General features: G+C 43.0%; 2 protein-coding genes and 1 non-coding gene across 3 annotated transcripts; all 3 read right to left on the bottom strand.

The window, feature by feature from the left end:
* Positions 1-3,099: 3,099 nt before the first annotated feature.
* On the bottom strand, positions 3,100-7,460 carry LOC146985433 (uncharacterized). Its single transcript, XM_085778386.1, has 3 exons — positions 7,019-7,460; positions 4,935-6,217; positions 3,100-4,064 (listed from the first exon to the last, which is right to left on the bottom strand). The coding sequence occupies exons 1-3, from the start codon at positions 7,179-7,181 to the stop codon at positions 3,855-3,857; spliced, it is 1,656 nt and encodes a 551-aa protein (XP_085634512.1). The 5' UTR covers positions 7,182-7,460; the 3' UTR covers positions 3,100-3,854.
* Positions 7,461-9,145: 1,685 nt separating this feature from the next.
* rps13 (ribosomal protein S13) lies at positions 9,146-12,734 on the bottom strand. The gene is made up of 6 exons (XM_085778385.1): positions 12,704-12,734; positions 12,158-12,206; positions 11,972-12,050; positions 11,113-11,282; positions 9,800-9,900; positions 9,146-9,220 (listed from the first exon to the last, which is right to left on the bottom strand). Exons 1-6 carry the CDS (start codon positions 12,724-12,726, stop codon positions 9,187-9,189), a joined length of 456 nt encoding a protein of 151 aa, XP_085634511.1. The 5' UTR covers positions 12,727-12,734; the 3' UTR covers positions 9,146-9,186.
* On the bottom strand, positions 9,483-9,610 carry LOC146985432 (small nucleolar RNA SNORA19). Its single transcript, XR_015036094.1, has one exon. It is a non-coding gene; the product is annotated as a small nucleolar RNA SNORA19 (small nucleolar RNA).
* Positions 12,735-13,069: the final 335 nt, after the last annotated feature.

The following is a 13,069-nucleotide window of genomic DNA, read 5'->3' as shown; positions in this document are numbered from 1 at the left end:
ACAGATCAGATAATGTCATCATTGACGTTAGTTACAGTATGTTATCAGTTCAGTGAGGCATGTCAGGACTTTCTGGTTTTGACAGCAGGCTCAAGTTGAAACACTGACTCCAACACAGTCACATGTAGTTTGACAAGAAAAGGCAGATGTAATTATGGTTTCTGCTGCTGCCACCCCTCCATAACAATAATGTGCATGTTTTTTTTATACTTTATTTAAACCTACAACATTACACGAACAATGACATACTCAAACATAATCATAATTATCATACATTTTAAAGTCAATTCACACCTCCTTGATATTCCAGAAAAGAAAAATTATTGTGGCGGTGTAGCCTATATCACATTTCAGAAACAAACATACAACAGATATAAGAATGATAGGAGAATAAAATAAATCATAAAACAGTTCAAAATAAAGTAAATCCAAACTAATTAATAAAATAAAATTATGTGTGTTTGTGTGTGTGTGTAGAGTCACGTACCAGAGGAAATGGGCGTCCCCCCAGTGGTTTAGATGAAACGCTACACCCACCAGAACTCCACAGACAAACACTCAGCAGTGTGTTCAGCTGGTCTGGGTGTTGGTCAGACGCACTAATCCTCAGGAGTGCATGCTGGAATAGATAAGTGTTTACCACACATAGCACACGACTGCTCACATATACTTATAGCATGAGCTGTGATAATTATATAGCAGCTATTCATTTCCTTTAATTGCTGTTTCTATTCAGTCTCCTGAAGTAAAGCTAAATCAGTCCTGGCTGCTCTGGAGCCACATGAAGGGCCAGGAGGGAAATGTCAAATAAAAATAAATAAAATAAAGTGTTGATCCATCATGGGTCCAAAATGATAAACTTACATACACATTAGAAATTAAATGGATTATGCAGAAGCTGTTTAAATGAGGAAAAGTAAATAATAAATAGAGGCACAAAGATAAAAGATGGAGGAGTGAGTTTTGTGTAACGTGTGTAACTCGGTATCAGAGGGTTTTTGTTCGTGTTGTGTACTTAACAACACGCAGGGTGAGGGTCTTTGTTGCCTTTTGTGTTGCATGCAGTCTGTCTGAGCTGGTGTCAGACACAAAAGCCTCTGGTAGGTTGCATCATCACTTAATTGTGACCCAAGAGATACCCTTCTCTGGCAGGAGTGAGAGGGGCAGCCACGTGTGTGTGTGTGTGTGTGTGTGTGTGTGTGGCTGAAAACCCATTACATCTGCAGCTGCTGTTGCTGCTGCTGATTCTGCCGCTGCTGCAATCACCTGCAATCCTTTCAACGCCTCGCCACTCCTGCCGGTTGCCTGGAGACGGGGTCGTCTGGGCCACGGAGCTGATGATACGGGGGAGAGGAGAGGAGAGGAGGATGAGGAGGAGAAAGATGGAGACAAAGATACAAGGAGAGAAGAATGGGGGAAAGAGGGAGGAAGAGGGGGCGGGGAGGAGGAAAGTGGTGTTGAGCCTGTGGCTGGGTTCAATCCCCCTCTGTCAGGTTGTAGTTCCCATGAGCAGGACACTGACCAACCTGTGCCTGGATGAAGAGCTGACACCACAGATGTTTACAGCTGGTTCATGTCAGCAGGTCAGATCCTGAGCCACTCAACACACACACACACTCTCTTGCATCACAGAGAAGAAAACAGAGGTTTTGTGTGTAAACATGATGCAAGAACAGATCTAGAAACATCAGTCCAAGAATCTCAGCTTCTATAAAAGCTGCTGAAAATCTCATTTATTTCTCCAGGCAGCGTGAGGGAGAGGTGGGACAACATCAGCACAAGAAAAGACCCACTGCTGGGTTGATGCAGCAACAGCGTCAGCAATTGCTCACCTTTGCACCATGCTGTGTGTGTGTGTGTGTGTGTGTGTGTGTGTGTGTGTGTGTGTGTGTGTGTGTGTGTGTGTGTGTGTGAGAGAGAGAGAGCTGTTAATTGATTTCATCCCTGAGGAAAGTCATTTCATCATTCTTGGTGTTTTTAACCCTTGTCTTACGACAGCCTTACAGCACACGAGTCTGCACGGAGACACTCAGCCTTCTGGGAAATTATAAACTCCTGTGTGTGTAGAGGAGAGAGAGAGAGAGAGAGAGGGAGAGAGAGAGAGAGAGAGAGAGAGAGAGAGACTAAATGTTATGCAGGAAAGGATTATACTGGATGAACAAAGCAAAAATCCATGATCAGAATGTGTGTGTGTGTGTGAGTCGTTCCCACACAGCACACACTGAATGGATCATAAATATTTGATGGACATGAGATGGAGAAAAAAACACATGAATATATTGTGAAACCTGGTGAGCTGAGATGTGGGACCTGGCTGATCCATGAGCAGTTGCAGCTTTTTTTTTTAGATGCTGTAGTTCTGTATCTAATGTCTATTCAATAGAACAAAGACAACACCTCAAAACACATATCTTCATTTTTTACCTTTTTTCCTTGAACCTCCCAGTCATCAAGTCAATAAAGACTTGGCAATAGAGCTGCAACAATTAATTGATTAATTGACCAATAATCGATTATTAAATTAATAGTCAACTATTTTAATAATCAAATAATCAGTTTTTTAAAGAAAAAAAAGTCAAAATTCTCTGATTTCAGCTTCTTAAATGTGAATATTTCTGGTTTCTTTGTTCCTTTATGACAATAAACTGAGTCTCTCTTTGGTTTGTGGACAAAACAAGACATTTGAGGACGCTATCTTGTGGTTTGGTCTGATTGATATTTTTCAACATTTTTTTTTACATTTTAACAACTAATCAATTAATCGATAATGAAAATAATGGTTAGTTGCAGCCCTACTTGACAGATACAGGACAGTGAGTATAAAGCAGCGACAGGTGAGGCGGCTACTGCAGTTTAGAGACAGACAGCATGTCCACACTGGGTGTGTCCACACTGGGTGAGAGGTTAGACTGGTTTGAATGAAGTGTGTCCCTGGTGTTTAGAGAAGGTGGGAAACTAATCCACTCCTTGTTTTGTGTCGTTGACATATTTCTCAGACTGTGTCACTCACGGCAGATGGACAAATCTCTTACGCAGCCTCTTGCTGTCCAGTCTGTCGGGTTATGATAACTACAAAAAACCAAAACAAAACAGAGGATATAGTAGAGCACAACTTATTTATTTGACAAAGCACCTACTGACAATGTAGCTACAGATGAGTTCTGACATCTTCTCAGGTACGTGGCGTCACCATGAGAGCTGAGCGAGTCACAATGGACAAAGTGTTTGATTCTGTGCAGTCGAGAGAATAAGAATTAAAACATCCAGCGTCACATTCAGTGTTAAAAGGCTATTTATGTGCCATCATAAGAAAATACAAGACAAAAACTTAAATATCAACAAGTAAAAATATTCAAAACAAGAGGACGAGAATTGCACCAGGACTTTTGATATGTATCCGTCATGCTTAAATAAAACTTTTCAGAAGACTCTGTACCGTAAAGCTCTGCCTTCATGATGTCGTCGTCATCTACTTGAAGTCTCTAGATTCACCACTGTGTTTGTTCACACATATAAAAACACATTCAGTTACAACCAACTGTAAAAAATAAATGACAAAGCTCCATAGGGCATAAATAAGTTACATTACTAGGTCCGTGTATAAGGCATACAAAACAACATTCCACACATTAATGCTGAGGTTAATATGAGAAAAGTGTCAGTCAGTGCAACAGTCACACAATGTATAAAACCTGTTGAGGTACAAGGTTGTTCAAACTTGACACCGAACATTAAAAGTTGGCCTAACATCAACATTTTCTAATTGGCCTAAGTCAAAATCACTGTTGCATTGCAACCAATCACAAGTTCTCATCCAAAAAAGGAAATAAAACATTCAGTGTTCAGGACTTTGTTTATTTCAAGGCACCGTCCAGGTACGCCCTCATCCGGTCTCTGTGTGTCTGGCTGAAGCAGCGGCCGATGGTCCGCTCCGCCTCCTGGACCCGCCGCCGGAAGCGGTCCCGGTCCCGTGCCATTTCTTCCCAGTGTCCTTTACGAGACGCCTGCCGGGCGAACGGCCACGTCCTCATGACGTGGACTTGAACAACAGGAGAGAACTGCACCTGGAGTCCAAGAGAAACCTTATTAGAAACAATTGTGATACGACACAACAGCTACTGGAGCTGATAAAGGTCTTTGAGATGTTAAAGTGACCACACAGATGAAAATACCCTGCACTAAAAACAGACGGAGCTCATGATGCCAACAGCAGCGCTCCTCAGACTGTGGAACAGCTTCTCTGTTTTCTGAGTCTGATGCAACAGGCTGTGATGGAGGAAGCATCAAAGCGTCTGTGCAATACTGCTGCAACTTCTTTCACTGCAAACTCTCTGCTGACTCGCTGGAGTCACATGACCCGCTTAGTCATGACGACCGGCAGCGTTGCTAACCCACAGCAAACAACAATTCATCCTAACACTCTGTACCTAGGAGTGTGAGTGTGTGTGTGTGTGTGTGTGTGTGTGTGTGTGTGTATGTGAGCGGTGGCAGGAATTAACCCTGACACTCATCCTCACAGGAAGCTGTGACAGTCAGCCGAGGCCACTCCCATAGATATTAATGTATGAAGCTAAATCCAGGCTGACGTGCTCCTGGATGTTTCCTCACTGACGACAGGGATGTGTGTCTAAGTTTCTAAAATACTCTAACTCCAAATAAAGTTGAGGACTGTGTAAGTCTATTTCAGTCTCAACTCCACAGAGTTCACATGTCACACCTCATATACTCCTGACTAGAACTTTACATAATACTTTTCTGGGCAAAGTGAATCGTAGGCAACTGGACTTGTATTTGTCTGGGAAGACGTTTCTCCTCTTATCCAACAAGTCTCACTCCCACAAGTCCAGTTGCCTACGATTCAATTTGCACGATGACCTGGATGAATGAGAATATCCATAGACAACTTTACATACAGACTTTTATCAGACAATCACCTTTTTCTTGGTGCTGCTGGTCTTCTTGTCCTTGGTCTCCTCTGGTGGTGTCTGGGGGGTTTGTCCTGGTCGTCTCCAGGGCACCAGTGTTTTGTCCGGGTGGGAGTGATGCTTCAGCTTCCTCTCCGGCAGAGAGGGCTTGGTCGATCTGGATCTTCGGGGCGTTTTTGCTTCTTTTTCACATTTCTGGCTCTTGCTGGGTGGACGTGTGGTGCGCTGGCCATCGGGGACGTCTGGATCTTCCTCAGACTGGAGTGCTGCTGCTGCTGCTGGTGTGGAGGAGCTCTGGAGGCAGGCCCGGAAGTTGAGCGGATGGAAAGGGTCGTCCTTCTGGCAGAGAGCCTTCCACAGCTGCTCCTCTTCGTCGTCCTCGGACGGAGGAGGAGGAGAGCCTGGAGGGAGCGAGGGAGTCTGCGGTTTGGAGAGCGTGGCGGTCGTGCTGCTGAGCGCGCACGCCGAGAAGCACATGGGGTTGTAGGGGTCGGCGGGGCTGCTGAAGAACTCCCACAGCCTCTCGCTCTCCTCCTTGTCCACGTCGGGGCTGGAGCTGTCCGAGCTGGCCCAGCTGCTCTCGCTGTCCGAGCGACTGACCCAGATGCCGAGGCCTCGAGGACCCAGCACCTCCTGGCCGGCCTTGCTCACCGACACCAGGTCGGCGTCGCTCATTTCACTGTCGCTCTTGCCCATGTTTGTGTTTGTTGAAATACACGCAGAGAAAAAGAAGGGGTTGTACGGATCGCTGGACTTGGACAGAGACTCCCACAGCGCCTTGCTTTCCTCGCTATCAAACTCAACGATGTTCTGGTCCTCTTCACTACTCCAGTGACAGCTCCTCTCCTCTTCTGAACTGTCCTGTTTGAAGACTTTCTCGCCGCAGGCCTCGTTGGAACCGGAGCTGCTGTCGCCGCTCGACACGAAGATGTTCCAGTCGCCGGGGAAGCCCATCTTCCAGGTGGACTGGTGGTGGTGTCCGAGGAAGATGCCGTCTTCCTTCCCGGCCGTTCGGGACACGAAGTCGTCCACCAGTCCGCAGCACAGGTCGTCGGCGCGCAGGCTGGACAGCAGGGCCTCGGCGGGGGATTTCCCGGTGAAGGGGTCGCCGGCGTCGGCGCAGAAGTTGGAGAGGGGGTTGGAACCACCGACCATGACTCCGTTGTCTCCGTCAAACAAGGAGGAGAACAGGAAGGTCTCGGCCGGCTTCGCTGCTGTGCCCATGTGCTGGATGTGCTGACCCGTCTCGTCAGTGATTCTCACGTGAACCTCAAATCTGAACATCTGGAAAACTGGAATCAAATCAGAGAAAAGTGTTAGAATGGTATCAAGTTCAACTGAGGATGTATACATGTCATTATTATTTATTTCTGTTAGATCAACTAATGATGAATGATTACTGATATGAATCAATATGCATTACTGTGTGTGTGTGTGTTTTCCCACACATCACTTCATGTTATGCATGTTGAGCTGTGACTGGTGGATGTTTAGGACTGGATGAAAAAACAAAATAATCATCACGCAATTCATTTACTGATCAGTAACTGACGACCACTGTCAAATCTTTGTCAATGTCCAGATAAAGACGTGGTCTTTTCTCTGCATTGTCAGTTCTAAGAGCAGAACAGTGCATCTCCATTCATAACATAACAATCTTGTTTTATTTGAGCAAGCTTTTAATTAGACAAGGGTCTTCATGCCTGAATCTATGTGCCTACTTGTGTTATTCATTGTATTATTTGTCTCTTTAATATTATTCTATTGTAAAGCACTTTGTGATGTCTATGAAAGGTGCCACATTAATACATTTACTTACTTAGTTTATAAGTCTATATTTAGTAGCCTACTACAGGACCTTAGTGGGAACATGAGTGGGATAACGTCAACCTGGGCAGTCCCCATACTGTATCTATGGGGGAGTCCCAGCCACTCAGTTGACACAACAATGAAATGACAGTGAAGTAATAACATTGACTAACGGTCGCTGTGTTTCCCAGTGACAGTGAACGTCTCCCGGCGGATGAATTTAGTAAAACAGGACGTGAAAAGGAACAAAGTTAGAGGCTTTGTGTGAACTTCCTCCGCCTTACCTGACATGAAGGTGTAGTAAATGACCTGCACCAGCAGCCGCAGCTGTTCCCACATCACGGTGAGCATCTGCTTGGTCCAGGGCAGCAGCGCCATCCCTCCGCTGCCGAACGTCTCCACCGCCGTACGTTCGGGACCGTTATCGGCACCAACCGTCGTAGCCATTTTCCCTTTTCTGACTTCTTCCCTCTCCTCCTCTTGTCCGTGGGTTGCGGTGGTGTTATAATGTTCAGGAAAAATCCTCACGTATTCTGGTATTCCTCGTCGAAAACCAACAGATTTCGCGTATTGGTCGGTGACAGATTAGCAAAGATGAGCTGTCGCTTCATTTTACGGCGAGTCTGCGCCATGTTTCGATCTCCTTTGTCAAATGTTCTCATGTATTTTCTCCATGTTTCTCAGTCGTGTGTTGTCGTCGTCGTTGTTGTAGTAGAAGTGAATGTCTCGATGTTGCAAGAGCGCCTAATATATAATAAACAACCGTGATGTCATACCGCGCGTTGATTGGACAACGGGCTGTCACTCACGTAAGACCCCGCCCCTTCGTTACGTCACACATGACGCATGGAAAATGCCAGTAAGTTCGTCCGCCTCCAGGAAACCCTCTTATGGCTCCTTCTAGTTTATTATGCTGCCTAACAACCGAAAAGTGGGAAAGTTTCTATAAAAGTCCAAGAAGATGAAAAGTAAAAACTCGATTTAAAAAATCAGAGATAGAAGTTTCAGTTCAACTGTTAATATAATCTCTATAATTATGGCATATATAGTGAAGTAAGGGCCAAGACGATCCTTACATAGTATCTGTGAAAACATCATTCTGAAATCTATTAAGTATAAGAAATATTTTCATATTTTACAGATCAGATTTCAGTTTTTTTACCCTTAGAAAAATTAACTTTGGAAAAACATAAGTGTGGTCATATTTTTCAAGAATTTTGGTTTCCATTACTTTTAGGTTTGGAGGAATTTTCTAAAGGGGACATATGATTGGTTGAGCCCTGAATTGGTGCTCTATAGAGCAGGGCAGACCTTAATATTAAATATATGTATCTCTGTAAAATCTATGCTTATGTTTGACTATGTGGATGTACATATGTATAGCGAGCACGCTTCTGCGTATGTTTGTGCAGGTAAGCACATATATGTGCAAATATCCACTAATGTCAGTGAAGACAGATTGCTGCTTTTTCACTTATTTTTTTATTGATTTAGACTTTTGTTTTTGTTTCCTTGTCTTATATATATATATGTTAAACAAAAAAAGAAGAAACTGTACGAGTCACCCCATCATCAATATTGTTTCAGGATGGATAATTTTGTTGTTGTATCCTTTTTGTTAATTTATTGGAAATAAAAACATAACAAAAAAAAAAGAAATAAATATTTTCAGCAAAAATGGAAACCTGCTTGTTTAGCCACAAAACTTTGACCTCTTTAGATTGCAACATACTGAAAGTGATGATTGGTATTTAACTTCTGGAGTTAGAGTTATCCCTAGGGCTGCTATTAATATCTCTTTAAATCAGAAAGGAAAGTGTTTCCCAGTAGCAGTCAAGAGACATATTAGGGGGCGTGAAATAATGAGGTGAATCTGGGAAATAAATGTTTCACTTTTATCACCTTGATTTGTGTGTAAACAGGACAAAATGCAAAACAAAAAACTAATTAACAACTCATCACATGTCAAAATAGTTGCAGATCACTGCTTTTATCTAGTTTATAGATTACAGTATGTACAAAACCTTACTATTAAAAGTAAACGGTCACTAACAAGTTTAGTAAGTGGAGAAAAATCCAAAAACATAAGACTAAAATAAAAGTCTGGAGTATCAGAACTGGAAAATCAAAAAAGCACCTAAAAGTTATACCCAAATGCAACGCTTCAATAAACAGTTACTTCCCACCACTTTTGTTTTGCCTTTAATTTATAGCACAGTCAAGAGAGAGACAGGAAATGGGGGAATAACATGATGCAGGATTTGAACTGGGGTGAGAACTGTAGCCTCAACATGGGGCGGCAGTGAGCAAAACGCCGCCCCAGTGGTTTGACATTTTGACAAAAATGTTGCTTAACGCCAATGTGTAAACAAATCAGGACCCAGATGACAGTGTATAGAAGACAGGACAAATTTCCAATTTAAATTGTTTTATTAATCCAAAAAGTGTATGTTTATGCCACCAGAGCAGAAGCTGTAGAGGACTCACTGTAGACAGAAAGAAAAGCAGCAATTAGACGGAGCACTCCTCAAAATCACAACCACTCTAGTGTTTATAAGCACCCTAAAACCTGAAAGAAATGTTTATACACTATACCAGAAGCTGGTGATGTAACAGCATTCAGTATTTATAATGTACAAGACTGTACAATAATTGCCTGTGGGCATAATATTGTCCTACATTACAGCTACTCCACCTATGTATGCATGTCATGTAAAATATAATAGAAAACACATCAAAAAGTATTTGCATTGTATGAAGGGGACTGGCAGAGGTGGCACCAGGAGCCACTCTGCTAATTTACCTCCAGTTTTTCTAGCACAACAGAAATATCACTGCTCCCAATGGTGAGAGGAGCAGGACAATGATTTGTGCACATTTCCATGCATGTAGCTCATCTAACAGAACTGTTTATTTCCATGATAAACCAGCTAACTGGCCTTTTGAAATATGACCATTAAACTGACCTTGCTGTTTCCTGTTGCATACAAAACTAACAAGCTTTGGATTCTTTTCCCAATTCAGAGATAAAAACAGAATGTTCCCAAAGCAGAAACAATACTTACTACTTCCAGTTGGGGGCCAGTACTCTCTTGGTCTTGTAGTAACGGGCCAGCCTGTGGATCCTGCTCTCGATGAGAATCAGACGGAACTTGGCATCTTTGTCCTACAAACACAAAGTGGTGTGGTGTCAAACATGATTGGATTCACACAACATAATGCAAATCCCAGCATCAACCTAGAACTCAACCATGACTGTGGTTTTCTCCATTTCTCATACTTCTTTGGGCATACAATGATTAAGAATATAATTGCCATTTTTTACCCAAATGTTAACTCTGTTACTATAAAGTTAATACTTTGTAGCAAAAAAAAACACTTTCTGTCCAGGTAGACCTGACCATCTGATATGAATATGATCTTATTCATGCTACAATCAGGGATATGAATGCAACACATGCACACTGTAATGGCAGTGACATAGAGTACAGAACAGTACAGAGTACGAAACCAAAAACAGAACCAGTACTATTGAAGCGTCACAGCCCAAAAGGGGCCGGGCTGCATTCAGAAATCTGCCAACATTTGTGAATTAAAAGGGATAGTTCACTCAAAATTGAAATTTCACTCATTATCTACTCACCCTCATGTCGACTAAGGGCTGGGAGAAGTTTCAGAGTCCTCCGTGGCTTCTCTGAGTTACAGGGGGTCTCGGTGTAGCAGTGCATGTCCATATAACGGTTGCAAATGGATACCAACTGTCTTCGTAACAAAAAGACACACCAAAAAACATCCAAATACCTCCATGCTGCTCGTATGTAATGTTCGTGTATTGAAGCCTCGAAAAAATTAAATAAGTCTATTTCAAGCTTGTTTTGTAGCGGAAGCTTCTCGAAGCTCGTCTTCCCGGTTCATACTGGGAAGAGGAGCTTCGAGAAGCTTCCGCTACAAAACAAGCTTGAAATAGACTTATTAAATTTTTTTCGGGATAATTTCGCATTTCGGGGCTTCAATACAAGACGGACATTACATACGAGCAGCATGGAGGTATTTTGATGTTTTTTGGTGTGTCTTTTTGTTACGAAGACAGTTGATATCCATTTGCAACCGTTATATGGACATGCACTGCTACGCCGAGACCCCCTGTAACTCAGAGAAGCCACGGAGGACTCTGAAACTTCTCTCAGCCCTTAGTCGACATGAGGGTGAGTAGATAATGAGTGAAATTTCAATTTTGGGTGAACTATCCCTTTAAGCAGTTGATAAAAATCACAGAGACTCTTCCAGACATGTCGACTCAGCAATCTGTACCAGACGCCACATAAAAACCACTTCTTGCTTGTACTTCACATGCGTTTTAGGGACAGTCTTGCCACACCTTTCTGTTTCTCTCCAGATGCTTCCTGACAGCCACAGCCTTCTTGATGAGGTGGTAGAGATCCTCGGGCAGGTCTGGGGCCAGACCCTTGGACTTCAGGATCCTCAGGATCTTGTTACCAGTGACGAAACGTACCTGGGCCACACCATGGGAGTCCCTCAGAATCACACCTAGAAGGGACATAAACAAGCTTGAGAGAGTTGCTCACAACAGCAGCGAGCTCTGTTCATTTGTCGTAGTGTGTGATGCTGCATTAATATCAGCCTGACACTTGATAACCTTCTAAATGAGTGTAAATCAAACCCGACAGTAGTGAACTGTGACCAGATGTAAGTTAGTCACTTTGTCCTGACTAAACACCACAGCTGCACCCATCCACTTTTAAAATAAGTCAGTCACAAAAGGGCTTAACATTTTGAGAGTGCAAGCAGAAAATTTAGGGGCTGCACTGTAAATCGACATGCAAAGCAAATATCCATTCATGATCCTAACACACATTGTAATGACAGATACCAGAGTCCTTCCATGTTTCACAAGTAAAACAAAAACATTTTTTAGGGGCAAAATGCCTCCATTTAGGGGGCATTTTGCAAAAGAAAATCACCCGTTTGAACATCTGAGTTCAGGCCCTGAAGTAAACCAGAAAATGAGGACTGAAATCAGGCAACAGTCCACCAAATGTAACCTGATTTAATACTGATATCCGTCAGACTCCCGAGGATGTCCGCACCCTGAACACCAGCTACTACTGGTCTTCACACAACAAACCCATGTGGTCGTAACCACTACAAGTCAGCATGCAACACCACTTTTAAAAACTGAATTTTAAAACGTGGAGTCTCTTGATAGAAATACTCACCGATCTGGGAGGGGGTCAGACCCTTTTTGGCCAGCTTGAAGATCTGCTCTTTGACATCGTCGGATGTGAGCTTCAGCCACTGCAATTCACGTTTAAATGATTATCGACTTGATAAATGGGTTCAGAAATATAAAGTGAGGTCAATAATAAAAAAACACTACCACGTTTGTGTGTAGCTATACTCACAGTGGGAACACTGCGCCTGTAAGGCAGAGCTGACTGGGACAGGCCCTTTCTGCAGAAAATAAGGTTAATTAGACACTTTGTTGAGAAACGGAGAATCATCAAGACACAATAGTTTGATACCAATTGAAAAGCTGTCTAGCATCACTATCGTTAAGTTATGAGACACATTCAGCGAGGCCCGGCAACCCGTAGCTTCATACTCGTGCAAACTTGTGTCAAGTGTTTCACATTACAACGCTTCCATTTCTTAAACAACAGCATAAAGGTGATACAAATGGGCCGTGAATGCGCAATATATCACTGTCTTTTCACTGAGAAATGACACATCGTGGTGAACGCCGCTAGCTACTGTTAGCTTAGCGGGCTGGAGGTGGATGTCGATTCAGACGGTGCGAGCGTTTTATGTAATTTTCTCACTTTTAGACCGAATTTAAGAGTTCAACTTGGTCCTCAAGCATTCACAACACATTTAAAAGTCATATCCCGTCATAAAATCCGGCCTCGCTGGACAAAATAACAACTTTATACGATAGAAAGAGAGCTCACCCGGGAGCGTGCATGCGACCCATGATGGCGGTAGAGGAAGAGAGGCCGCACACGCGACAGAAAATGGTATTTTGCGCCTGCGTCGGAAATGACGCAATGACGCACAGGGGAGCGTGACTGACGCAGCCAAACGCGTTCAAGATACCGTAGATTGTTGATTGTTGAGTTTATAACAGACTGTGTAACAGCTATTTAACATGTTAATATCTTGTGTAAAATGCACTAGATAGGAGTTTAGTCCAACAGACTAGGACTAGACTTTCCCTCTTGACACATTTGAAACATTCTAGGTAATTTTGCCTGAGATAAACCTGTAATAGACAACAGTTGGTCTCATCTGTATTTTCCCTTATATATTACAGTAAT

This window comes from Trachurus japonicus, chromosome 6, assembly GCF_045865225.1.
Source record: "Trachurus japonicus isolate A0001 chromosome 6, Traja_1.0".
NCBI classification, from domain to species: Eukaryota; Metazoa; Chordata; class Actinopteri; order Carangiformes; family Carangidae; genus Trachurus; species Trachurus japonicus.
The sequence above is the reverse complement of the archived record's forward strand: the minus strand, read 5'-3'. Positions and strand labels throughout refer to the sequence as shown.

What these genes read in the sequence shown, in the direction of transcription:
- rps13 (XM_085778385.1), bottom strand. Translation starts at nt 12,726, where the DNA reads ATGGGTCGCATGCACGCTCCCGG. An exon ending in ACAGGCGCAGTGTTCCCACT is followed by an intron (nt 12,051 to 12,157) that starts GTGAGTATAGCT and finishes CGTGAATTGCAG; the next exon opens with TGGCTGAAGCTCACATCCGA. An exon ending in ATCTGGAGAGAAACAGAAAG is followed by an intron (nt 9,901 to 11,112) that starts GTGTGGCAAGAC and finishes TTGTGTTTGTAG; the next exon opens with GACAAAGATGCCAAGTTCCG.
- LOC146985433 (XM_085778386.1), bottom strand. Translation starts at nt 7,181, where the DNA reads ATGGCTACGACGGTTGGTGCCGATAACGGTCCCGAACGTACGGCGGTG. An exon ending in TTACTACACCTTCATGTCAG is followed by an intron (nt 6,218 to 7,018) that starts GTAAGGCGGAGG and finishes ATTTGATTCCAG; the next exon opens with TTTTCCAGATGTTCAGATTT. An exon ending in CCAGCAGCACCAAGAAAAAG is followed by an intron (nt 4,065 to 4,934) that starts GTGATTGTCTGA and finishes CTTGGACTCCAG; the next exon opens with GTGCAGTTCTCTCCTGTTGT.